At 40.5% G+C, this 27,054-nt stretch overlaps 2 protein-coding genes across 2 annotated transcripts; one reads left to right on the forward strand and one right to left on the reverse strand.

The window, feature by feature from the left end:
* Positions 1 to 14: 14 nt before the first annotated feature.
* LOC112557645 lies at positions 15 to 6,499 on the forward strand. Its single transcript, XM_025227636.1, has 5 exons — positions 15 to 122; positions 1,238 to 3,271; positions 3,672 to 3,882; positions 4,794 to 4,989; positions 6,137 to 6,499. The coding sequence occupies exons 2-5, from the start codon at positions 1,248 to 1,250 to the stop codon at positions 6,460 to 6,462; spliced, it is 2,757 nt and encodes a 918-aa protein (XP_025083421.1). The 5' UTR covers positions 15 to 122; positions 1,238 to 1,247; the 3' UTR covers positions 6,463 to 6,499.
* Positions 6,500 to 6,594: 95 nt separating this feature from the next.
* Positions 6,595 to 13,930, reverse strand: LOC112557626. Its single transcript, XM_025227611.1, is given in 6 exon segments — positions 6,595 to 7,127; positions 7,309 to 7,492; positions 7,717 to 7,796; positions 7,798 to 7,875; positions 7,877 to 7,927; positions 7,929 to 13,930. Coding segments are annotated over 6 exon segments (1,002 nt in total). The 5' UTR covers positions 8,169 to 13,930; the 3' UTR covers positions 6,595 to 6,758.
* Between the last annotated feature and the right edge of the window lie 13,124 nt (positions 13,931 to 27,054).

Here is a 27,054-nt window from a genome sequence, read left to right on the forward strand (position 1 = left end):
CGCACTTATCTCCATTCCCATAAGGTCCGACGTTCAAAAAATATCCTTCCCGTTGGAAGAAAGCTGTTAAGAACAAACTGCTGGACATAACAATTTTTGTCTTTGAAAGCGTTTTCTAGATGGTATGTCTACATTTTCTGTAAACTGCATTTATGAACATAATCTTTACAGATTTGTTTGCTCAAAATCATAATCTTATCGGTTTGCCCAGAAACTTGTATAAATACACGTCCATGGTTTGTTAACATTTTGGAGATAGCTTGTAGATTGCGTGATATCAAGTTAACTGAGACAAATTAACAGGCTGTATTGGCTTACATTAAAGATTTGATTCTCCCAGACAAAAATTTGTGTCTGTGTAATAACTGAGGCTTGAGCCGTAATTGATTTAAGTATAACCACAAACTTGTATTGAGATTTAACTGCAAGCAGCTTCCGCCATTTTGGTTTTTTTCTTTAAACTTTATATTTACGTTATATCGATAATGACCATTTCCGTTTCCAGCAGTGGGTTCAAAACATAAATATTAACATTTATTTTAAATATTTCAGTAACAACATGAGATTATGAAATACATCAGCTTGGCATTGTTCACGAAACGTGGATCTTTGCACCATTTTGGCGTTTATTTGTCTTTACCTTATGTCAGTACCAATAGACTACTGTTTATCTCTTACTAAACACTTAGCCCTTTGATACACATCCCATGTTCCTAAATAGAAGCTTTCAAATGAGGCTATTATGAATAATTTATTATTTTTCTTAATATTTCAACATCACACGTTTAATGTGCAAGTGTTGATTGTGCACCTCATCTCTTTCATTTTGATCACTTTAAAACCCAAAACTACAAAACATATACCTAATCAGCTAGCACATTTCTCTCACTTTGATACACATATATGTTATATAACATTAAAAGAAAGAAATATTTGCTCAGTCTGTTTTTCCTTTCCTTTCACTCAAGCATTAGTTGGTTTTTTTTTTTTGGTGAATAAACTAAAAATTAGAGATTATGGACGATGATAAAATAACATTAAAATCAAATTTATGGCATCAGACTTAGGTCTCAGAATTACATTGTATGATGGTAGTCAAAGTTTATGAGGGGCCTACGTTCAGCACTACTACAGATTCAAAACTGACTGACTATTAGTCATATAAACTAGTAATATTTTTATTATGTTGAAATCTTTAATAAATAGTTTTTTAATTGTCATCATTGTTTTCTTTCAGTGTGTCTATCATGGGCAACACAGGTAGTAAAACAAACAGTCATGACACAGACAATGAGGGGGAATCTGACTATGAGCATGCCTACAGCTTCCATACAAAAGTACTGCACAAAGTACAGTCTGGTGGCTTTGAGTCAGATGATGAAGACTCTTGTGGCGAATCTTCTCAGCCAGTAAAACATAGAGCATCACTTACAGAAAGCACAAAGGTTATGGAGCCGTTACACTGCATTTATGCTAGTTGTGATGGAGGAGATGACAGTTCTAAAGATGTGTTACAACATGATGGCATTTGGGACAAGCATTTGGCATGCAACCTAGCCCAGAGTGATACATCGGTAAAAACTGCTTTTGGACAAAGTAGTTCTGAAGAAAAAAAGATAAACATATCTGGAGAAAACAGGGAGCTGGTCATTCTACCAAGTACAAGCAGAGATCTGATTTTGCACAATAGTGCAGTGTTGCCACCAGGTCCACCAGATGACATGTATGAGACAGCCACAGAGGACAACCAGAATGAAAGTGGTGTTAATTCAGAAGATAAAGGAAATGATAGTGATGGAGATTCCTTTTCAACTATTACACCACCACGTACAAGACCTCAGTCAGACTCAGAGTGCAGTTTTGAAGCTGATTCTGAATCGGATGAAGAACAGGACATCTCTGGCTTGGAGAGTCAGGACTTAGATACAGAATATGCCCATTCATCAATTTTGCTTCCTCAGCATTCATCTCCAAGGAGAAGCAGGTCTGATGTGACTGGTCTTACCAACAGTCAGTGTGCTTTGGGACTGCAGTTGTCTGTTCGTGAAAGGGTAGGCAGGGTCATGCGCAGTCATACACGAAAGCGATGTGCATCATCCACTTCATTTTCTGTTGAAGAGGAGGTCCCAGTTAAGCAGCAAAAGTTTATGGATTCCAAACATTCAACACCAACAAAAGTACAGTATCGTTACCCTGATTCAGATTCTGAGTTGGATGTTGCTAGGGCATTGCATGTAAAAAATGAGAAGGGGGTCCCGGAGGTAGCGGCTTCTAGAAATCTTAAAAGTACTTTGACTGCCCAAACTATTCACATGGCTGCCCGGCAAGCTGCTTCCAGATTTATTAGAACTTCTCGTCGTATTTTAAAGGATGCAAAAATGGCTGCTAGAGCTCTCCGTACATACTCTTCAAAACGGCAGGCTGCTAAAATTTTAGCCAAAGAAAATAGAGCGTCAGTATTCGAAAGGACACAAGCAACACGAACAAATGGAGAACAAAAAGCAGGTTGCTCTCCTAAATGTCAGTCAGGACAAACCATTGCTACATCTGTTAGCAGTCACACTGCTGCTAACCAAACAGGTGCAGACCCTGAGATCCACCATGCTGGCAAACTGCCTTCTGGGGAAAAAACACCTGAAGTGCGGAAGAATGGTGGATACCGCCAAAAGTTTGCTTCCAGTAGTGCATTGCAGCAAAATTTGTTAACACATACTGCTAACATTCGTAGTGCCTCTGTGCCGTCAACACCTGTTAATAACATGCCAGGTGTTGCTGTAGAAGCAGAATCTCAGCATTTATCAGGACACACCTCTAACAGTACCATCAAATATGCATGTCCTTCCTCACTTGGTGCTAACCTATCTCCTTTCCAGGATGTTCAGCTTATTCCTCCTCCTGTTCATCAGTTGCATGATTCTCCACATGGAAGCATAGACAGCATCAGCAATGAACTAGCATGCCCTCTGGAAGCAAGAGCTTGTGAAAATCCATTTACTAGTATTTTCGCAAATGTGACAGAAGTAGATGCTGTCTTGCCAGCTACTTTCACATCTGGCAGCGTCTGGGCCCGTGTCAACATGCACAACAATCAGAATGCTAGAGTGCACACTGCCAGACCCAAAGGGAAGTCACCAGTGCCTAGTACAAGTGGACAGAGAATGGCAACTCGAAATAGGCCACAGACACCAGAATCTGCCCCAGAGCATGTGCATCCTAGGCAAAATACTCCTCGGGTGCCATCATTGACACTAAGTGGCCAATTTGCTCAGAGGTACGACCTAGCTTTTCATTATGATACTAAAGATTTTATTGGCTTAACTTGTATATTTATAACATAAAATTATTTTTGTTGCCTGCATTTAGAGATATTGAAACTAGCTTTGAAATGCTTGTTTATGCTGTCCTTACAATTTTTTAAAGATAAGACTAGAGGAGGAAAAGAACAAAATAGTATGATGAAATTTGTTGCAAAAACCTAAGAACCATTGTGACATTTTCATCATCCATCCCTTTCAACACAAAGAGGAAAAGCAAATGAGCTCTCATACTGACAAAGATGCTGAAAATCAGCCTCCTCTAAGCTGCTATTAAAGAAGCATGAAGCCTGTTTATTGTGAAACACTAATATTGTACCAGATTTCTAAGACCCTTTTATTCCTTAATTCCCACAGTGGCCGATTTTCTTTTCTGGTGGAAGACACAATTCACGTAGCTGTTGCCTCAACAGACATTGTCTTGACAACTGCAAGGGCCATTGTGATTGCCACAGACAGGCAGCTTCAACACACTGGTCAAGTGGCCAGACGTGTGGCAGCAATGGCTGGGCCTGGATTCAGCCATGCATGTCAGAAGTTTTTGCAGCAAAAGACCTGTGGCCTACAGGTATGTTTAAAGGCGGTTTGCATGTTACATGTGATTGCAGGTTTCTTTCCTTATTATATGTACAAAAAAAAAGTACACAGTGTTGGCTAGGACTATCAGCTGGCTGTAAGGTTGGTAACATCACATTTATTGACACAACAGTGAAGTTTTTCAATGTTAGCACAATCAACTTGTGAAGCTTACATAGCACCTAGAGCAAATTGCAAGCGCTCGTGTTCAGCATATTAGCTGACTTGAAAATAGTATGTAGTACTCTTTTTTAATAAGAATTTTCCTTGGAACTTTAACCTTATAATTTAAAGGATAGTTTATATTCCTTGCTGGGAATTAGTTCATTTAATTCTTTTTTTACTGCGAAGATCAAAGGTTCCCTCAACTATAAGCCATGTGAGTCAGTGGCTATGGTTCACCATGACTAGGGCATAGCATGTGAAAAGGGGGTCCTAACCCTATCCTGCATTTTTCACTTTTCCTGATAAATCACCCTGCAAAAGGAGGGAAAGAGGTGGATGAGTGTTCAACCATTAGGCCACCCTGCCTTCCCACTGCATAATAGAGTCTGCTTTAGATGCAGTGGCCAGTCTCTAATTGATAGCAGACCTACTGTAGTTAAAGTGGAAGCAAAGAATTGGCAGTTTTTGTTTTCATTTGTTTGGTTGTTGTTGTTTTTTTTTTTTTGTTTGATTTTTTTTCTGAAGATTAATCCAAAAGACATTTTATAAAGCAAGAGCATGGTGTTTCATTGTTTAGTATTTCTAATATTTAGTAATATGTCTGCAGTACAGAATGTTATCTAGTTAGGGTGATTAATACCAGTTTAATCCTGTCTTGTTAATGGTAGTCTTTTTCAACATTATACAAAAAGAAATTTCTGTAATACCATATCATGCTTTATTACCTTTCTTATTTAGGAGTGTGAAGTTCTAGATACTCCAGCAGGTGGTCAAATATCACAACTGATATCACATGTCCTGCATGTTGTAATCCCAGAAAAGGGGGATTGTGTTCGTCAAAAGAAGATGTTGCTATGTGCATATCTCAATTGCCTGAAACATGCGGATGAGAAGCTGCGTCTCCACAGTATTGCTTTTCCTCTTCTTGGTGCTGGTTGGTGCTTTTTTTTTTTTCACTTATCCTTTAATGGCATGCTTACCATAGACAGGTAAGGTGTCTTAACTCCATCTTTGTCAAAAATTATTATTGGTGCATGTCTGTGATAGAATCAAGTGAAGTGACCTGTTGACCCTTGCACCTGTGCACTGTGAGAAGTAAAGTTGTTTCTCATGTAAAGCTGGAGATCGTGACACCTGTACTGTTTATATTGTCTGACAGTGCAAATGTTATCAGAAACTGATCTTTTCTTGCAGTTAGAACTTTTGACAAAAAAGGAAGCAGTTAAAAAAATGATTTTTTTTTTCACTTTTGGGCCAGTGAAAGGGAGGTGTTCTGCTTATTGCTGATTTCTTTGCTTTACATTTTTTAACTCAGTGTAGCTGGTTGTACAAAATCCCAAATGTGCCTTTTGATTCATTACAATTCATTGGATGACACTACACCCTAGTGTACAGTCTCAGAAGTATACTGTTAAAAGGGATGTGTATGAGTGCATGCATGTTCAAGTTGGGGCAAAAGTTATGTCACTTGCATGGCCAGCAAATACCACATGCGTGTGTGTGCATATTTATGTATGTGGCAAAGATAAAAACATCCTTATATATTTATATCTATTCTAATGTATATGTGTCTACATTTGCAGTTAAGTGTTGCTTAATAAGAGGTCATTTGAGTTGTGTAAAGTGATCCTGACTTTGGCTGGGGTCTCAGCTCACTGATTATTATTACTTGATATGACTTGAGGATAAATCAAAATTTTAAGCAGAAGTAAACTGCACTGTCTGTAGTCAAACTATCCAACAGGTTACGTAATTAAAAAATTGCTTTTACTTTTTATTTTTCCTTTTATTTTTTTAAATATTTATACAGTTATATATACTTTAAAAAAGTTGTACTTAATAATCTTGTTTGAAGCTCTAGCAATTCGTATCCAAGAAGGGGTTAAGGCAGAAAGCACCAGGTTTATGTTGTTTTGATCACCATGATGTTGGAAATGTTATTTTATTTAAGGATATTTGTACAATAATTTTGCAATGATGTGTGTGTATATGCATACTGCATGAATATTTATTTCCATTCAAAGATCAAAAGATTTACATTGTGAAAAAAATGCTCATTTTGGTATTATTTTTCTTTCCAGGAATCTATTCAGCAGATATGGACCTTCATGTCTTCTTTGATGCGTTGTTGATATTTTTGGCTGAACGCATCAGCTCCTCCCCACTTCATGCTGTGCAGCTCTTTCTTAACAACCCTGCTGTTGCCAGGTTTGCAGCTGAAGTTCTAGAAGCTAGGCTTGAGACATTAATTCTCAGTGGTGTGGATGCTGCACTTGCAGATGCTTTTCAAGAATACTTTGGCATTCCAAACTTCAGCAGAGAACAGTTTGGCAAGGCCATTTCACCTCCTGCTAATGAAGACAGAAATCCTTATGGTAAGCCTGCCATTAAGCGTAGACGTCTCTGATGTGAAACATTTGTTAAAACAGTTTTTTGTGTTAACAAAATTGTATGTTGTTGACTTAAATAAATGTGAGATAGAGAAATATTAGAAAAGTGTGTTTGTGTATGGGTTCCTAAAACTGGCTAATGAATAAAGCAGGGCTTCTGCTAAGGCTAAATTCTTTGGGGTCCCAGGGACCCCTTCCTCATATTTCTAAGGGGTCCCAGGCCAACTCTAAGGGGTCCCTTTACAATGTGGAAAAAAAAATCAACAATCAACATACTTTATTCAACACACAAAGCACTATAAGGTTGAGTCACTCAGAAACGGCGACATTTCTGTTCCATGAAGTGTGTACAGGCATCTGTGATGAGCTTATGCTCACTGTACTTGGGGTGCTTGGCAGCATTCTTAATAAACATTTTGTTCTCCACTGCCTTGATGCTGAGGCAACTCCTGAGGAATGTGTGGATGAGGTTCTGTGAGAAGCCCCTTTCACATGGTGCTGAGGTGACTCGGATGGTTGTTGAGATCTCAGCCAGAGTAACAAACTCAGGGAATGTCTCTGTACACTGCAGCAACATATGCTGACACATGGCCTGCAAACCTTTTTCTCTGTGTTTGCCCAGCAATGCTTTGAACAGTCTGAAGGAGTCCCTAGCAGCTTCCCCATCGATCTCCTCATATCTGGGTCAGCAGCCTCTCAAGTGCCTCCTTTCCATGCTCCCTGATTTCTTCCTGGGTGTGTGGCAGGTGAGAGGGGTCCAGGACTGTTGCCAGGTCTTTCAGAACAGCCATGTCATTTGCTGGAAATTGCTTGTCCATTTCTTGATGGATCTCTCTCACAAAGTCTGTCCCTATTCTCCTCACAATGTCTTCACTACCAGTCACTGTGATGCCCTGGAAATGTCCACTGTCTGCCACCTGGGTGAAGAAGTCCTGAAGAACAGACCCAGGGTGCTCAGCCAGGTCTTTCAGAGTTGCAGATGTTGCAGCCAGCATGTCTTCAACTTGTCGAATGTCAATGCTGTCCTTCTGGAACACCTTGCTACATCTGGTCAAGGTGGATAGAATGTCACACAGGAGTCAGATGACACCGATGAATTTGTAGCTTTTGACAACCTTCAGTATCCCCCTAGCCTTTGCCCCTCCAGTGTTTTTGCTTTCAGCCTCACGTTCCAGTGCCAAGCACAGACACCCCAAGCAGAGTAGACAGCTTTCACACTCTCATGCAGTGACAGCCATCTGACATTGGTGGGTTTTCTTGAATTTTCTGACCTGTGTTTTTCATCAACTCCTTTGAGCTCTCTGAGTTTGTTGTACCTGCAGGCTGAGTAATGGAAGAAGTCAAAGATGTTTGGCCAGGGTTGTCTGCACAGTCTCCAGGTAGGGGACACTCTTTGAAGCCCACTGACACACAAGGGCCAGCCTGTGAGCCCACACACCAGGTTCCAACAAGCTTGGGGTTCTTGCTTCTGGAGTTGACCACCCACACCATTCAACCTGCCCACCATGACAGCAGCTCCATCTGTGCCTATTCCTGACACCCTTTCTAGAGGAACATCAACATCATGCAGAAAGTCCATGATGGTGTCCATGATTGTGTCGGCTTTTCCATCTTTCACCTCAATGTTTGCAGCGAATTCAGTTTGCCCGACCTCTTCATCAATGACTCTGCAAAAGATCACAAGCTTCTTCTGAACTGCCACATCCAGAGATTCGTCCAACATGATGCCTATGTAGGGGCTTTCTTTGATCCTCACGAAGATCTGCTGTCTGCACACATTGCCCAGAGAGGCTTGAAGTTCTGCTGCTTTGTTGTGGTCTGTGTAGGTTGGCTGGTGGTCGTCTGGCTGCTCTTGTGTCCTCACCAGCAAGGCCTGGAATAGATAAGTTTTTATTACTGTCCTGATATTTCCTTGTCAGTAACAGTTTACCACTAAAAATTCTGTTAAAAGTAAACTCTTGCAGAGGACTTGTAATATTAAGATCATATACTGCCAAGCTCTAGTACAGTTGGAGAGCTACTAGGTTTTTACTTTTAAGATTCATTACCACTAAACAACTATGCAAGACTATGTATTTATGAGGTTGGGTTTTGTGTGCCAGTTCACACAGGTCAGTGCAAGGCATATGGGCATACCCAAGCTGACAAGCTAGAGGCTAAACAATGGGAGAGGGAAAGGAAGATAATGGGTAATTCGATGACAGGGAAAAAAGTAAGAAACTAGAAAGACTCAGAGAGAGAGAGAGATGCAATTTAATTCAAGCTGTTTCATACCTGAGCATGGAGTAGAGAGCTGAACTTGGTCATCTGTCACCAGGATCAGAGCTGCTCCCATCTGAGCAAACAACACGTGTGATGTCTTCTCATAGGATTTTTTCATTGATTGGACCATGTCAGCTTGCCTCCTTTCAGTAGCATTGGCAGCTTTGTGGTCGGCAGTCGACTCGTGTCTTGTCAACGCGTTTCGTTGAAAATTAGTGCATCCAGTGACGAAAGCATTTCTCTGCTGAGTCTTTACACACACGGAACATTTCATGACTTGGGACGATTCATCAAACTAGAGCCACGAAAACTCTTTCTCCTTCACAGTATTGTAGGCTCTCACATTTTTCTTTTGGGGTGGGTTGTCATCACAGTTACTAGGAACAGCGCTTGATGATGTTGGTTCACCATCTTCATTATCTTGCTGTTTGTCACTTTCTTTCCGTTTCTGAGTTAACCACGCTGTCAAACATCATGGAAATGAACTCTTTCCAGTAAGGGGGAAAAAAACCTCACTTCAAGGGAAGTTACTCTCACCTTGTAGCAGACGACAACAATAGATTTGGCTGCGATGTCAGACACTACACTTACCCAATTTTGTATCTGTTCTTCGCCCAAATTTGAAGGGGTCCCCTGGGACCCCATTGACGAAAATTGAAGGGGTCCTCCGAACTTTTAATGCGTACTGTACGCAATTTTTTGCATAAGCAGAAGCCCTGATAAAGGCTATAATTTTTGAAGGCCTCAAGGAGGCATGATAAGTTGGAAGTAGGATGTGGATCTACTCCTCAATTTTCAGTCAAAATTCATGTAATTATGTAACAATAAGCACTAGTAAAATCTCAGGTTTCTGGTGATACAGCACTTCCAAATATTCATTGGAATGCTCTTAACATCTTTTAGGCTTCATTTAAAATGATTCTCCCTTTAAAGATTTGATATATCAGACAAAATAGAAAATAAAAAGTAATTGCTTGCTGTGGGAATTTTAAATTATTTTTGTTATGAGTACTTGTAGGTAGATATTTACCTTAGTAAGTCTTTAAATACCAGGTAGTAAACATAGTCTCCGATGTCTGCTTGTCCACTTTTCATCTTTACGTGTAAATTTGATGAATAGTGAACAGAAAAGACAAATTCTCTTCAGTGTGACTGACATAGCAGCTGCTCTGAGAATGTGTCGAATCAGTCGAAATTCAGGTGGCATAAAGAAAATGTCTGCTACTTTTAGCTGTACTCAGCTGTAGAGCTCACAATACAGGAAGATTCAGCCAAAGTACAATGCATGTGTTCTAACTTTCTCTTTATACAAGAGATTCTTATTTTATCAACAGTTCATTTTATGCATAATAAAGTATATTCTAAAAAAAGTGCAATCACAGAAAGCATTGGGGGAGGATGGACCTTCTGAAAAAATCTTCCCCCGCAAGAGCTTTTATCTTGATTGGATAAACCTGAAGCTGCGTCACCTACCTAGCCAGCCTAGTGCTGCTATCTGAGCATGCTGTATTGCAGTTGCTTGTGATCTGCTTTGACTTAAAGCATCTTATAGCAGAGTCTTTCTTCCTCTGCAGCTGTTAGGGACTGTTGGTGTCCTATACCGTATACAGAGTCACTTGCACATTCTTTCCACATAACACAATTGCTTTTAGGCTGTCTAAACACAGCTATAATTACTGAACAAATAAAAAAAATTATTAATGCATATACACATACTCCAGAAATTCTCAACTATTTTTGCGACTGAACCCCCAAAGAGAGGAAGTCTGTCCGTGGGTACCTCTCGCGCGCAAGTTCGTGCATAAAATTATTTATTTTCATATATCTGGTTGGTACATCACCAGATGTGTTTGAACTACTGGCTTCCAATGGTGGTGATGCTGCACAAAAAATTAATTATTTTTATGAACAATTGATCCACAACACTTCTTGGGAGCACTGAGTACTTCCCATCGAATTAGGTTATGTAAGGTATTGTTTGAATTACTTTTCTGTGTGCAGTTTGTTTCTATACAAATAAATTATGCTGCTTGTTATTCTTTGTGTTGCCAAGTAACTAGTAAAAAACCCCAGTAATTTTGATATTTACCACAGACTGCTGGAGGGAGTATGATAGAAATATCTTTCTTGCATTCAGAGTTGATGAGGGGAGCTAGATCAGAAAACAGCAAAATGTTTCTCATCATACAATCATTTTTTTTTTTTATTGTTTTACAATTTATTCCTTCAAGAATGAGAAAATCATATAAAAGCTCTTCCGTACCTAACTGTAACAAGCTGAGAACAAAGTCGAGTTTCTTGCGGTCAAGCATACCATACAGAACGATTTTCTACTCACTGGTAGTGCACGTATCATGTGTTGTGTAGAAGTACCCAGGTTCATACCGACACATGCGCTTATAACACATGGCGTGTTTCTCATTGCAGTTGTCGTCTGTACCAAGAAACACAAATATTCACACTTTCTCACCATATGAGTCGTTAAAAACTTTCTGAACACATTGGCGCAGATGTGTAATATTTGATGGTGTCTGAAGTGGTTTTTTTGCAAACACTTGCCTTGGAAGGTTGTCATGTGCTGCAGTGTAATTAATTTTGTTCATTTCTACTTCAAAGTAGAGAGCTGCACCAATGCGTACAAGAACTCTTGCCTGCAAATTAAAAGATTCAATTGTACTTTCACTAGATTGCAAATAAACCTAGAGTGTACTTCTATGCATCCAATACAGATCAGGCTATAATTAAATAAAGGGAAAAAGTAATTATATACATGTCATGCCAGTGTCAAAGGGACATGGTGAACACTCACCACTTTTTTTAATTGTTGCTCAAGCTGCTTCATAAATAACTTCTTCTCTTTCACAGTTTCAGAAAAAGCAGGGGCAGCAGCCTCTGTAGCCAGTTCTTTTTTTTTTTTTCTACTGGTGGCAGGGCTGCAAATTCTGCCTTGCCTCTTGATAGAAACTCTGCATAACCAGTAAATAAATAATAATAGCCATTTAAAAAAATTACATATCAATCATCCAAACCATTAGAACAGGGATGCCTTAACCATACAATCATTTTTTTTTTTATTGTTTTACAATTTATTCCTTCAAGAATGAGAAAATCATATAAAAGCTCTTCCGTACCTAACTGTAACAAGCTGAGAACAAAGTCGAGTTTCTTGCGGTCAAGCATACCACACAGAACGATTTTCTACTCACTGGTAGTGCACGTATCATGTGTTGTGTAGAAGTACCCAGGTTCATACCGACACATGCGCTTATAACACATGGCGTGTTTCTCATCGCAGTTGTCGTCTGTACCAAGAAACACAAATATTCACACTTTCTCACCATATGAGTCGTTAAAAACTTTCTGAACACATTGGCGCAGATGTGTAATATTTGATGGTGTCTGAAGTGGTTTTTTTGCAAACACTTGCCTTGGAAGGTTGTCATGTGCTGCAGTGTAATTAATTTTGTTCATTTCTACTTCAAAGTAGAGAGCTGCACCAATGCGTACAAGAACTCTTGCCTGCAAATTAAAAGATTCAATTGTACTTTCACTAGATTGCAAATAAACCTAGAGTGTACTTCTATGCATCCAATACAGATCAGTCTATAATTAAATAAAGGGGAAAAGGAATTATATACATGTCATGCCAGTGTCAAAGGGACATGGTGAACACTCACCACTTTTTTTAATTGTTGCTCAAGCTGCTTCATAAATAACTTCTTCTCTTCCACAGTTTCAGAAAAAGCAGGGGCAGCAGCCTCTGTAGCCAGTATTTTTTTTGCTACAGGTGGCAGGGCTGCAAATTCTGCCTTGCCTCTTGATAGAAACTCTGCATAACCAGTAAATAAATAATAATAGCCATTTAAAAAAATTACATATCAATCATCCAAACTGTCGCGTCCCCCCCCCCCCCCAGCGGCTGCGGAAGCACGCGCACAGCCGCTCACACAGCCGGCCAGACACGCACAGACACTCGGCTGGAGGCAGGCAGCGACTTACCTCTCGAAACCCGTGCACGGCACAAACCACGACAACGACGGGAAAAACGATACAAGCACGCAGTTTAATAACAAATATAAACACGAATACACATACACCCACACACACACAGAGAAAAACGGATTAAAAAATACACCTACGAGTACTCGTCAAATAAATATAAAAACAACAGGGGACTGCCTCCCCACAAAGAGGTTACAAATAAAATACACACACAGCAGAGAAAATACAAAGTGCACTGCGACACAGCACAGTCAAGTGTCCGCTCAAAGTGTTCGTAGAATCAGCGGAACCACCCCCCTCTTCCTCTGGACCAGCTGTCCAGCTGACCCCACGGCTCTCGTCCCGGTAGACCTTGGTCACGGAGACTCCGCTCTTCGACCTCCACCCTAGGCGCCCCCTCCCGATGGCTGGGCCGCACACTGGCACAGCAGGGTCGCGCTCACGCGCTGACGAGGCGATGAAGGCGCAGGGTCGACACAATAGCGGACAGTCCCACAAAAGCGGACGATGACACAGATGATGAGCACAAAACGTCCAGCGAGATCACAATTATGTTGAACATGTAGCATACGTGGAAAACGGAGAAGACGTAATACATGTAGAAGTAAACAAACGCAAGCCTGTAGAAAAACAACAATTCATCCAGTCAATCATACAGCACTCCAAACATTTCTCAGTTTATAAAAACACCCTTATACATATACACATCTATGACCAACCTGGTCATGAAACCGCTTGCTCTCATACAAATACATAATTTTATCGTTAGACAAGCTTAACTCATAAATTCATACATGGAAAAACGGGTGCGTGCCACACGCGACGCGACCTGGCCATTACAAATTCTAACCTAGAACTAAAAACCAGAAAAGAATGGAACTCAAAGAAATAGACTTTGCTCACCCAAAACGGCTTGTGCTATGACCCGACGGTCAGCTGCCCTCCACAACAGGAATGGCAGAAACTCTCCCGTGGAAATCCGCGGACACTTTCCAAGGGAAACTCACACGGCCTGGGTAAAACAGTGCAGCCTACACTGCCCAATTGGCCCGGCCTCCCGCCGTCCTTTCAGACACAACACGCTCCTCTCTCCACCGAGCCCAGGTCAGAACTGCCACGAGGGACGCTGCTCTCTGGGGGTCACTTCCTGTCGCCCAGGGGCTGTGACCAATCGTCAGCGCCCACGACACCCAGCCCATGCCAAGGCGCGTGAACGCTTTTCACGCCGAAACCTTGACAGGGAAGGGAGGGGCCCGACCAGTGCATCCCAGAGCTCCCACCGGCAGCACACAGCACTCAAGCCGACGTCACGTGACGTAGCAAGAGCGTGACGTAAGACACGGCTACGGTTAGAGTGAGAAGGCCTTGACCTTTCCCCTGCAAACCGTACAAAAAACAGCCGTCAACCGTCGTCTGCTGTGAGCTGCCTTACTGAACAGGAGCGTCCCAAGGCACTGACAGAAAGGCCGAAATCGTGACACACGACACAAACCATTAGACCAGGGATGCCCAACCATACAGTCATTTTTTGTTTTTTTTTTTTTTGTTTTACAATTTATTCCTTCAAGAATGAGAAAATCATATAAAAGCTCTTACGTACCTAACTGTAACAAGCTGAGAACAAAGTCGAGTTTCTTGCGGTCAAGCATACCACACAGAACGATTTTCTACTCACTGCTAGTGCACGTATCCTGTGTTGTGTAGAAGTACCCAGGTTCATACCTACACATGCGTTTATAACACATGGCGTGTTTCTCATCGCAGTCGTCGTCTGTACCATTCAGAATGAACGGATTTCCTATAATGTTAAAAGTGATCCGCTTCAGTAATAATATAGAAAATCAAATCCACTGCTGCTATTTCCACATAGATTGTACTTATTTTCCAGTTTTTCACACTAATGTACTCACATATCTGCCTCCACACTGCTTTGGATGACTTCTGTGGCACTGCACACCAAATGTATTTACATCGGTTATCCAGTACAATGATTCTTCAGTGTATTTAACAAAAACATCTTAATGGGCCGTGGACCACAGCTGTCGAGGTATATTATTTCTATTATTTCTTATCTACCTTTGTTAACATTCTGATTCTGATGTACGAGGAAAACTAAAAAATTTACCTCGGGGCTATAAGCTCCATCTTGATCAGTGCCTTATTTGCAATTATTTGCCTCAGTTTTGAAGCCCCATAATTTGCAGGGTGTTTAAACTGAACACCCTCTGGCATCCCTGTAACTTTCACTACAGGTGCCAGAAAGTGTTTCTTGTATGGAAATGGGGAGTAACAATCCTCCTTCCCCAATGCTCTTCCTGAAATCAAACATTCACGCATCAGATAAAGTGGTATAAAATTATTGGCACAATACAATAAATACATATTACCTACTTATAATTGTTCTAGGATGCTTGAAAGCTAATCCTTTCCTCAAACAATTAAATGCTCTAATGTTATACATCTCATGCCCCAAGACAGTTGAAAGATTAACTGCTGTGGTCATACTTGCTTATCTTAGCTCATCCTGCATCTACTTGTAAAGGAGAAAGAAGTTTTCACAACATATTCTGTACTGACTTTGTGGGTTATAAAAACAAGAACAATGCCTGTCAGGCTGACTGCATTTCCCCTGTAGCATGACTTCTTGAAGAAAAATATAAAAGTCATTTATCTGATTGCAAGGATTTTATATATTTTCCAAGAAACACAAATATTCACACTTTCTCACCATATGAGTCGTTAAAAACTTTCTGCACACATTGGCGCAGATGTGTAATATTGGATGGTGTCTGAAGTGGTTTTTTTGCAAACACATGCCTTGGAAGGTTGTCATGTGCTGCAGTGTAATTAATTTTGTTCATTTCTACTTCAAAGTAGAGAGCTGCACCAATGCGTACAAGAACTCTTGCCTGCAAATTAAAAGATTCAATTGTATTTTCACTAGATTGCAAATAAACCTAGAGTGTACTGCTATGCATCCAATACAGATCAGTCTATAATTAAATAAAGGGGAAAAGGAATTATATACATGTCATGCCAGTGTCAAAGGGACATGGTGAACACTCACCACTTTTTTTAATTGTGGCTCAAGCTGCTTCATAAATAACTTCTTCTCTTCCACAGTTTCAGGAAAAGCAGGGGCAGCAGCCTCTGTAGCCAGTATTTTTTTTCTACAGGTGGCAGGGCTGCAAATTCTGCCCTGCCTCTTGATAGAAACTCTGCATAACCTGTAAATAAATAATAATAGCCATTTAAAAAAATTACATATCAATCATCCAAACCATTAGACTATTTTGATTTGTGGATGGATGATGGCTCAGGGAAACTGGTTTTCAAAAATCCATGTAGGTTAAAGGTCACAGTAGTATTTCTATGCTGTTGCTAAAATGGGATGCCTACTTTCACCCTCCTTACGCTTCAGGCGCTTTATAAACACTGTTAATGCTGTTCTTCTTTTCAAGCCCCAAACTGCTTTCTGAAACCAAATTTAAAATAAAATATTTTAACATTCCTTCACTTTTCACATTATCACACAAGTCAGAAGTAACACATTTGTCCGTAAAAGTAAGATAACTTTTAATGCGTAAAGTAAAACCAATTTAAATTTACTTACATTTCCTTTCTTCGATTCCATTTTACCAACGCATACAAAACTCTGGCACGAAAAAAGTCTACTAAGAGTTGCAGTCCTTGGTATAGATCAGATCAAAAAGTTAAATTGTGTGGTTGCAATATAATTCGACGGAGCGTTAATAATATGTTATTAAATTACAGCTGATAGTGAAAAATGCGTTATTATAAGATAATTGCATTTTGCCTTTTTTGAAAAGAAATTTTATTAAAATATATCCTCGCAATTTCTTGAAAAGTTCGTATAGATATGATCAGGACATTTACTTTCGATTTAAAATATACAACCGAAGTTTAAAAAAAGTTCAATAGGGTGATGGCAACATAATCCGATGGAGCGTTAATAGTATGCTATTAATGACATATATATATATGACATTCAAAAAGGAATTTTTCTTACCTATATAAGAAATAAAAACAATCGTTATATTGTGCACGAGAATTCAGGAATAACAACACGAAACCGGAAGTATGGCCTATGTATACGATGCATCCTGGTATATAGAACAAAAAAAAAGAGAGAGAGAGAGAAAGGTCCTCATAATTATACGTACTTTCAAGAAATTGGGAGGATAGATTTTAATACAAATACCTTTTGACATAAGGCAATTATATCTTATGATAACAAATTTTTTTTTTTATTGAGAGAATAGATTTTAATACAAATACCTTTTGACATAAGGCAATTATATCTTATGATAACACAATTTTTTTTTTTTTTTTTTACCAATCTCAATTTCTTCTATATATCTATGAATTCGACTATGCAAAACAAAATTGACGATGTCTGTGCTGTATCGATCCATTAATACAACACGCCATATTGGATATAAATATAGTTAAAAAGGTGCGTTTCTATTGGTTGTAACTTCGAGCGTTACGGGATTGCACCACGCGAGAGGACTAATTCGATGAAGATGAGTGAGGCGACGATGCTTAAATCCCTATACAGTCAGCTACATCATGAGCAAGACAATAATGTGTCTTGATGATGATGATGATGTCGTCGTTTTATAATGCGCCAGTTTCCGCATCGCAGATATACGCTTAATGCGCAGTGATCCCAGCAGCCACCAAACTGCAGGTCAAATAATCAAGTTCAAATAAGTTGAAACAAGTGGGTCTGAAGTTTTTTCTTTAAAGATGCAAGACTATCAGACTCCTTGGTCGAGAGGGGAAGCGAGTTCCACAGAAGCGGGGCTACATTTGAGAAGGATCTGAAACCCACTGTCTTTCTGTTTGTATTCCCTGTCTGAACATTTGGTCGTCTTAGTCTGAATTGGGCTGCTGAACGAAGGTTCCGCTGAGGTTGGTGACGGTGAATGAGATCTTGTAGATATGCAGGCGCAAGGTCGTGAAGGCAGCCATATGTCAAGGTTAACAATTTGTGGTCAATTCTTTTCTCCACAGGAAGCCAATGTAGGTCACATAATACGGGAGTAATGTGGTCAGTTTTTTCCTTTCGTGCAACTATCCTAGCAGCCGTATTTTGCACTCGCTGAAGCCTCGACAACTCACTCTTAGAAATTCCCAAGAGGCAGCTGTTTACATAGTCTAATCTTGAAGAGATGAGGGATGCAGCAACTGCATTTGCAGTCTTCTTATTGAGAATGGGTCGGAGTTGTCCAAGTGTGCGGATGTGGAAATAACATGCCTTGACTACAGAACTGACATGATCAGACATAGAAGATTGTCGACATAGAGTCCAAGGTTCCGTACGGAGCTGGAGAGGGGGATTCTAGCTTGACCCACTTGGATGGAGTCTAGAGAGACTTTGCTAAGGTTAAACTTGGAACCACATAGCATTGCCTCTGTCTTCTCCTCATTAAGCTTGAGTTTATTCCTTAGCATCCATGACTTTACCTCTAAACAACACTCTTCTACTGCACTTCAAGGCTTCTACTCTTTCAAGGCATCTGCTGGCATGATGGCCCAGCCCGGTCCACGCGGCGAGTGTGCTGATGGCTGATGGTGGTCATGCTACCACACAGAATGATTTTCTACTCACTGCTAGTGCACGTATCATGTGTTGTGTAGAAGTACCCAGGTTCATACCGACACATGCGTTTATAACACATGGCGTGTTTCTCATCGCAGTCGTCGTCTGTACCATTAAGAATGAATGGATTTCCTATAATGTTAAAAGTGATCCACTTCAGTAATAATATCGAAAATCAAATCCACTGCTGCTATTTCCACATAGATTGTACTTATTTTCCAGTTTTTCACACTAATATACTCACATATCTGCCTCCACTGCTTTGGATGACTTCTGTGGCACTGCACACCAAATATATATTCATCGGTTATACAATACAATGATTCTTCAGTGTATTTAACAAAAACATCTTAATGGGCCGTAGACCACAGCTGTCGAGGTATATTATTTCTATTATTTCTTATCTACCTTTGTTAACATTCTGATTCTGATGTACGAGGAAAACTATAAAAATTTACCTCGGGGCTATAAGCTCCATCTTGATCAGTGCCTTATTTGCAATTATTTGCCTCAGTTTTGAAGCCCCATAATTTGCAGGGTGTTTAAACTGAACACCCTCTGGCATCCCTGTAACTTTCACTACAGGTGTCAGAAAGTGTTTCTTGTATGGGAAGGGGGAGTAACAATCCTCCTTCGCCAATGCTCTTCCTGAAATCAAACATTCACGCATCAGATAAAGTGGTATAAAATTATTGGCACAATACAATAAATACATATTACCTACTTATAATTGTTCTAGGATGCTTGAAAGCTAATCCTTTCCTCAAACAATTAAATGCTCTAATGTTATACATCTCATGCCCCAAGACAGTTGAAAGATTAACTGCTGTGGTCATGCTTGCTTATCTTAGCTCATCTTGCATCTACTTGTAAAGGAGAAAGAAGTTTTCACAACATATTCTGTACTGACTTTGTGGGTTATAAAAACAAGAACAATGCCTGTCAGGCTGACTGCATTTCCCCTGTAGCATGACTTCTTGAAGAAAAATATAAAAGTCATTTATCTGATTGCAAGGATTTTATATATTTTCCAAGAAACACAAATATTCACACTTTCTCACCATATGAGTCGTTAAAAACTTTCTGCACACATTGGCGCAGATGTGTAATATTGGATGGTGTCTGAAGTGGTTTTTTTGCAAACACATGCCTTGGAAGGTTGTCATGTGCTGCAGTGTAATTAATTTTGTTCATTTCTACTTCAAAGTAGAAAGCTGAACCAATGCGTACAAGAACTCTTGCCTGCAAATCAAAAGATTCAATTGTTTTCACTAGATTGCAAATAAACCTAGAGTGTACTGCTATGCATCCAATACAGATCAGTCTATAATTAATAAAGGGGAAAAGGATTATATACATGTCATGCCAGTGTCAAAAGGGACATGGTGAACACTCACCACTTTTTTTTAATTGTGGCTCAAGCTGCTTCATAAATAACTTCTTCTCTTCCACAGTTTCAGGAAAAGCAGGGGCAGCAGCCTCTGTAGCCAGTATTTTTTTTCTACAGGTGGCAGGGCTGCAAATTCTGCCCTGCCTCTTGATAGAAACTCTGCATAACCTGTAAATAAATAATAATAGCAATTTAAAAAAAATTAATATCAATCATCCAACCATTAGACTATTTTGATTGTGGATGGATGATGGCTCAGGGAAACTGGTTTTCAAAAATCCATGTAGGTTAAAGTCACAGTAGTATTTCTATGCTGTTGCTAAAATGGGATGCCTACTTTCACCCTCCTTACGCTTCAGGCGCTTATAAACACTGTTAATGCTGTTCTTCTTTTCAAGCCCAAACTGCTTTCTGAAACCAAATTTAAAATAAAATATTTTAACATTCCTTCACTTTTCACATTATCACACAAGTCAGAAGTAACACATTTGTCCGTAAAAGTAAGATAACTTTTAATGCGTAAAGTAAAACCAATTTAAATTTACTTACATTTCCTTTCTTCGATTCCATTTTAACCAACGCATACAAAACTCTGGCACGAAAAAAGTCTACTAAGAGTTGCAGTCCTTGGTATAGATCAGATCAAAAAGTTAAATTGTGTGGTTGCAATATAATTCGACGGAGCGTTAATAAATATGTTATTAAATTACAGCTGATAGTGAAAAATGCGTTATTATAAGATAATTGCATTTTGCCTTTTTTGAAAAGAAATTTTATTAAAATATATCCTCGCAATTTCTTGAAAATCGTATAGATATGATCAGGACATTTACTTTCGATTTAAAATATACACCGAAGTTTAAAAAAAGTTCAATAGGGTGATGGCAACATAATCCGATGGAGCGTTAATAGTATGCTATTAATGACATATATATATATATATGACATTCAAAAAGGAATTTTTCTTACCTTTATAAGAAATATAAACAATCGTTATATTGTGCACGAGAATTCAGGAATAACAACACGAAACCGGAAGTATGGCCTATGTATACGATGCATCCTGGTATATAGAACAAAAAAAAGAGAGAGAGAGAGAGGTCCTCATAATTATACGTACTTTCAAGAAATTGGGAGGATAGATTTTAATACAAATACCTTTTGACATAAGGCAATTATATCTTATGATAACACAATTTTTTTTTTTTTTTACCAATCTCAATTTCTTCTATATATCTATGAATTCGACTATGCAAAACAAAATTGACGATGTCTGTGCTGTATCGATCCATTAATACAACACGCCATATTGGATATAAATATAGTTAAAAAGGTGCATTTCTATTGGTTGTAACTTCGAGCGTTACGGGATTGCACCACGCGAGAGGACTAATTCGATGAAGATGAGTGAGGCGACGATGCCTTAAATCCCTATACAGTCAGCTTCATCATGAGCAAGACAATAATGTGTCTTGATGATGACGATGATTATGATGATGTCGTCGTTTTATAATGCGCCAGTTTCCGCATCGCAGATATACGCTTAATGCGCAGTGATCCCAGCAGCCACCAAACTGCAGGTCAAATAATCAAGTTCAAATAAGTTGAAACAAGTGGGTCTGAAGTTTTTTCTTTAAAGATGCAAGACTATCAGACTCCTTGGTCGAGAGGGGAAGCGAGTTCCACAGAAGCGGGGCTACATTTGAGAAGGATCTGAAACCCACTGTCTTTCTGTTTGTATTCCCTGTCTGAACATTTGGTCGTCTTAGTCTGAATTGGGCTGCTGAACGAAGGTTCCGCTGAGGTTGGTGACGGTGAATGAGATCTTGTAGATATGCAGGCGCAAGGTCGTGAAGGCAGCCATATGTCAAGGTTAACAATTTGTGGTCAATTCTTTTCTCCACAGGAAGCCAATGTAGGTCACATAATACGGGAGTAATGTGGTCAGTTTTTTCCTTTCGTGCAACTATCCTAGCAGCCGTATTTTGCACTCGCTGAAGCCTCGACAACTCACTCTTAGAAATTCCCAAGAGGCAGCTGTTTGCATAGTCTAATCTTGAAGAGATGAGGGATGCAGCAACTGCATTTGCAGTCTTCTTATTGAGAATGGGTCGGAGTTGTCCAAGTGTGCGGATGTGGAAATAACATGCCTTGACTACAGAACTGACATGATCAGACATAGTAAGAAGATTGTCGACATAGAGTCCAAGGTTCCGTACGGAGCTGGAGGGGGGGATTCTAGCTTGACCCACTTGGATGGAGTCTAGAGAGACTTTGCTAAGGTTAAACTTGGAACCACATAGCATTGCCTCTGTCTTCTCCTCATTAAGCTTGAGTTTATTCCTTAGCAGCCATGACTTTACCTCTAAACAACACTCTTCTACTGCACTTCAAGGCTTCTACTCTTTCAAGGCATCTGCTGGCATGATGGCCCAGCCCGGTCCACGCGGCAAGTGTGCTGATGGCAAGGAGGGCCAGCCATTGATGGCCCAGCCTGGTCCACGCGGCGAGTATGCTGATGGCTGATGGCGGTCAAGCATACCACACAGAACGATTTTCTACTCACTGCTAGTGCACGTATCATGTGTAGAAATACCCAGGTTCATAGCGACACATGCGTTTATAACATATGGCGTGTTTCTCATCGCAGTCTTCGTCTGTTATACAGCTTTTATTGTGCCATGTCTTTAATCAAATTAAATCAAACTTTATTGTCTGTCGAGGAAACCCGAGACAGAAATTTTTCTTTTGCTCACAAACACATATAATATAACGGGCAGGCATACATACTCATACAGACATTTAATACACACACGCACCTACACATTCTCACACACAAATAGGTAACTTCGTAGGATGCCTGTAGACCTACGAGTCCTTGTGTCTTTTATTTAGGATGGTGATGGCTGCTGGCACGAAGGACCTTCGGTAGGCAGCTTTCCGTACACGTGGCACTTTATAGCGCCTGCCTGAGGGCAACAGCTGGAAGTAGGGATGGAGAGGGTGTGTTAGGTCAGAAATGATGTTATGTGCCATCCTTCTGACTGCATAAAGGTACAAGTCAGAAAGTGTCAGCTGTGATATACCAATAATGTTATTTGCCTGATGGATGACTCTTGCCAGCCTTGCCTTGTCTTTGACGAGGTGGTGACCATACCAGGCAGCGATGTTAAATGAGAGGATGCTCTCAACAAGAGACCTGTACACAGTCTTCATCACCCCAGAGCTGACGTTGAAGCTGCGGAGTCTCCTCAGAAGGTACAGCAATTGCTGGGCCTTTTTGTACACTTGGTTCACGTGATCACTAAAGGAGAGCCTCCCGTCGATCACTGTACCAAGGTACCTAAACACAGCAGCCCTCTGCACCTGCTATCCCTTGATTTGGATTGGTGGGGATATCCGAACTGAAGGAGGTAGATATAGACTGTAGATAGTAATAGTCTTGCCCAGGGAAACTCGGGCAGCAACAGCTTGAAGAGGAGTGGTGAGTAGTAACTGGCGAAATAAAAGATTAGAACGAATAAGAAGAGCAGTCCCACCTGAAGGTACATCAGTTTGTGAGTCCTGACGTAAAACTCGATACCCTTTGAAGGAAAATGGGTTGGCAGGTAGGAGAAGAGTCTCCTGCAGTGCTATGGCATCAAGAGAAAAATGAGATGCTGGGCATCGAAGTTCTTCAAAGTTTGCTCGAATTCCTCGACAGTTTCATTGAAGCAGCGGTTCTCAGCCTTTAACTTGTGACGCCCCCCCCCCCCCCTCTTGACGAATAAAGGTACGTCCGCGCGCCCCCCTTAGCCAGCAATGTAAGATAATTTCACCAATACCGGTATAAGAAACTTTTAAAAAATGACCACCTTCGCGCCCCCCTTGTAAGCACATCGCGCCTCCCTGCGCCCCCCCCAGGGGGGGCGCGCCCCACAGGTTGAGAACCGCTGCATTGAAGGATTATAGTCATAATTTATCTATGAGGAAGGGACGTAGACCACGCTCCATAGTAATTGAAGGAGAAGGAGCGGATGAAGGCAGGGGACGGAGGGATGGAGAATGCGACATTAAGCTTCGCTCATCCATATCTATCCCCTGCTCGCCAAGAGGAGTATAACGATTTAGAACAGGGATAGGTGCTGCTGTGGTGGTCCTAGATGTAATGGGTTTTTCTGGTGCTTTTTGTTTTCTTTTTGTGTTCTTGTCACAACATGAAGAGGCTATTTTCTCTTGTTTTTAGCTTAAATTGTATGTGCTGTTTTTTCTCATGGGTAAAATTTGGAATGATTAACTTAGGTTGATAAAAAAGAACTTCTTCAGTGTGAAAACCTCTGTTGGCCATAATTATATCACCTGGTAACAAGTTGAACAACAAAGACGTCATGTGTTTGTCTGAAGCCCTCCCGCCAAATGCATCTGAAATCTAGCTGATTGACCCTTGTGTGATCCCAATCAGATATTTGACCGAATATTTTTTTGTAATTGGAATAGACTTGGATCTGATTTGTTCGGCCTAGGCTTTCTGTGGTTCAAGTTCAAAGCGGTCAACAATAACAGCAACTTTATCCTTAAAATTTTCTTTAAAGCACATTGGGATAAAAATTTCAGAGTTTCACTTGAAGGCCAGTGCAGCCAAAAGGACAACGATGCCTTAAGTACATCAAGAGTTCTATATCAAGAGCTCGTTAGCTGAAGGTGTCAGTGTCAACTGTGCAAAGAAAGTGTTCATCAGGATGTCAGCTGAAGGTGTCAACTGTGCAGACATCCTGATGAACACTTTCTTCACAAGCACTTGAGTCAGGTCAGGTCAGGTTAGTCCCTTGCCGATCCGGGCGTAGGGGGGACCGGCCGGCAGCAGCAACAGACAGAATTTTCCATTCGGTCCTTTCTTGGGCATATGAGAGCAGGTCTGGCATTTCGCGTTCGGTCCTTTCTTTGATGTTGGTGACCCAGCTTTTCCTCGGACGGCCACGACGACAGCTCCCTTCAAGGGTTCCTTGTAGCATCGTCTTGGACAAAGTGTTGTGGCGGGTGACGTGGCCGAATCAGGCGAGCTTGCGCCGTTTCACTGCTGCCAGAAGGGGTTCTTGTGGGCCCACGAGAGAGGTTACGGTGCTCCGTACGTAGTCGTTGGTCTTGTGTTCGCGGTACGAGATGCGGAGCAGCTTTCTCAGGCACTTGTTCTCAAAGGCCTGGAGTTTCTTTTCTGTTGTGGCAAGCAGCGTCCAAGTCTCGCAGCCGTAGAGTAGGATTGACACTACCAGGGACTTGTACAGCCTGTGCTTGGTCCTGAAGCTGATTTGAGTTGCTTCGCCATATCCTGTCCAGCCTGGACATTGCAGATGTTGCCATACCAATCCTGATACGGATCTCTGCTGTACAGCAGCCATCTCTAGACCGGGTGGCACCTAGGTACTTGAAGCTGTTGACCTCCTCCAGTTTCTGGCCGTTCATGATGATGTTGCTGCTGCTGTCGTTGGTGGTATTGATCATCACTTTGCTTTTTTCTGAGCTTATTTCCATACCATAGACCCCTGCTCTTCTGAGAGTTTGTCTGTCAAATCCTGAAGTTCGCTGTTGTTGCCTGCCATGAGGTCAATGTCATCTGCAAAGCGGAGGTTGCACAGGGGTCCGCCACCAATGGAGATTGAGGTGTGATGGCCGTGGAGGGTTTTTTGCATGATTTTCTCAAGGAAGATGTTAAAAAGGATGGGAGAGAGTAGGCATCCTTGACGGACTCCGATCGTCATCCCGAAGAACTCGCCTAGTTGGTTGTTGAGTATCACCACGCTGCAGGCGTTCTTGTAGAGTGCTGCTATCATCTGAATCAGTCCCTCTTCTATGTTGAAAATCTTTTGCGAGACACAAGCCTCAAATACCTGTCTTTCAAAATCTGATTTTAAGCAAGTACTTGATCGCTCATGTCCCAAATGAAAGTGGGAAGCCAAGAAGGGCTGTTCCAGAAATCAACATACCCTGGCTTTCCTAGACAAGAATAAAACAACCCATAAATTACATCTTTGTGACATTGATTATATAAAAAATAGCACTGATGCAAAATAAGCCAAATATCTAAAAAGAATGATGATGAAACATTTTTCATGCTCTATCTATATAGTTTATTTGTTATCAAGGTCATGCATGATGCAAGTCTTGTTTTGTTGACATTCACTTAAGACAGTGTCACTAACAGTAAAGAAAATATTTTTCAAAATGTCTAACACATTCAGAAGCCACATTACCTACTTCAGTAATTTGGAAAATGTCTGGCTTCTTACTGTCAAGGAAGTGTTTCACACTAATGTTTTGTTCCACTTCTCTTCAATGGGAATATAATCAAGTAATTGTATTTAAGTTATCAACCTTTTATGGTGTGTTTGGAATGGAGAAAACTGGGAACAGCATTCCAGATAACTTTTTGGGGTTTTTTTTGGGTGGATAGTTGTATTGACTGTTCTCAAAATAATCCGAACAAAGACAGTAGATTTATCCATACATCAGATTGTTTGTGGCCAAAATCTTCGTCTTGTGATAATTGCTGTAATAATTGTTTCAATATCTTAGTAACAAATTGTTTCAATATCTTAGTAACAAATATTTTAGCAATACAAAATTAACCAGTAATAGTACGAGACTGCGTACGCTGCCGCACCAAACGTTACCACTAACCTCATTCCATTGACAAATGCCTTGAATGATAATGCTATACAAAATTTCAGTGGGTCCATTAATGAACGAACGAACGAATTCTTTATTGAATAAACCTTTTGGTTTGTTTCAAGGGGGTTAGACAATGTCAGAAAAAAAACCAACAAACAAACAAAAAACATCATCAGCAATATTCCTAATAAATTCCTAATCAATGCATATTAACATTTCTTCATGTACTTATTTCATTCTTATTTTTAAATACAAGATACAAAAATCTTGATATTTGACTTATTGTTTTTCCGAGTTATCTGTAAGACTGCTTATTGCATTCATGCCCTGTCTACATGGCACTAGATTTAGGACATCAAATAAATAGGCAGACACATCGAACAAACATGCACTTCTCTTCTATCTCATTCTTGCATTTAAGTCTTTCGCTGCGCGTAGCCCAGCGGTTCACAAACGGCTCCTTAGGCGCGTAGCCACCGGTGGTACCGCATTGTTGTATTTGTTTTAAAGACACGCACAACTCGTAAAATGAACGAATGAACCTTTAGGACTTGTTCCTCCAACGATTGCTTCCTTTAAAGGCTGCAAAGGTGTTACCTCGTGTTTTCTGCCTCCGCCTGTATATAGTTTGTACACGGTGAGCGCCATATTGACATTTTTTGGTTCGCTCGATTTGACGTG

The sequence above is a fragment of the Pomacea canaliculata genome, linkage group LG2 (assembly GCF_003073045.1).
Source record: "Pomacea canaliculata isolate SZHN2017 linkage group LG2, ASM307304v1, whole genome shotgun sequence".
NCBI lineage: Eukaryota > Metazoa > Mollusca > Gastropoda > Architaenioglossa > Ampullariidae > Pomacea > Pomacea canaliculata.

Coding starts and splice junctions, on each gene's coding strand:
- LOC112557645 (XM_025227636.1), top strand. CDS start 1,248: ATGGGCAACACAGGTAGTAAAACAAACAGTCATGACACAGACAATGAG. Junction 3,883..4,793: donor AAAAGACCTGTGGCCTACAG/GTATGTTTAAAG, acceptor TTTCTTATTTAG/GAGTGTGAAGTTCTAGATAC. Junction 4,990..6,136: donor TTTTCCTCTTCTTGGTGCTG/GTTGGTGCTTTT, acceptor TTTTCTTTCCAG/GAATCTATTCAGCAGATATG.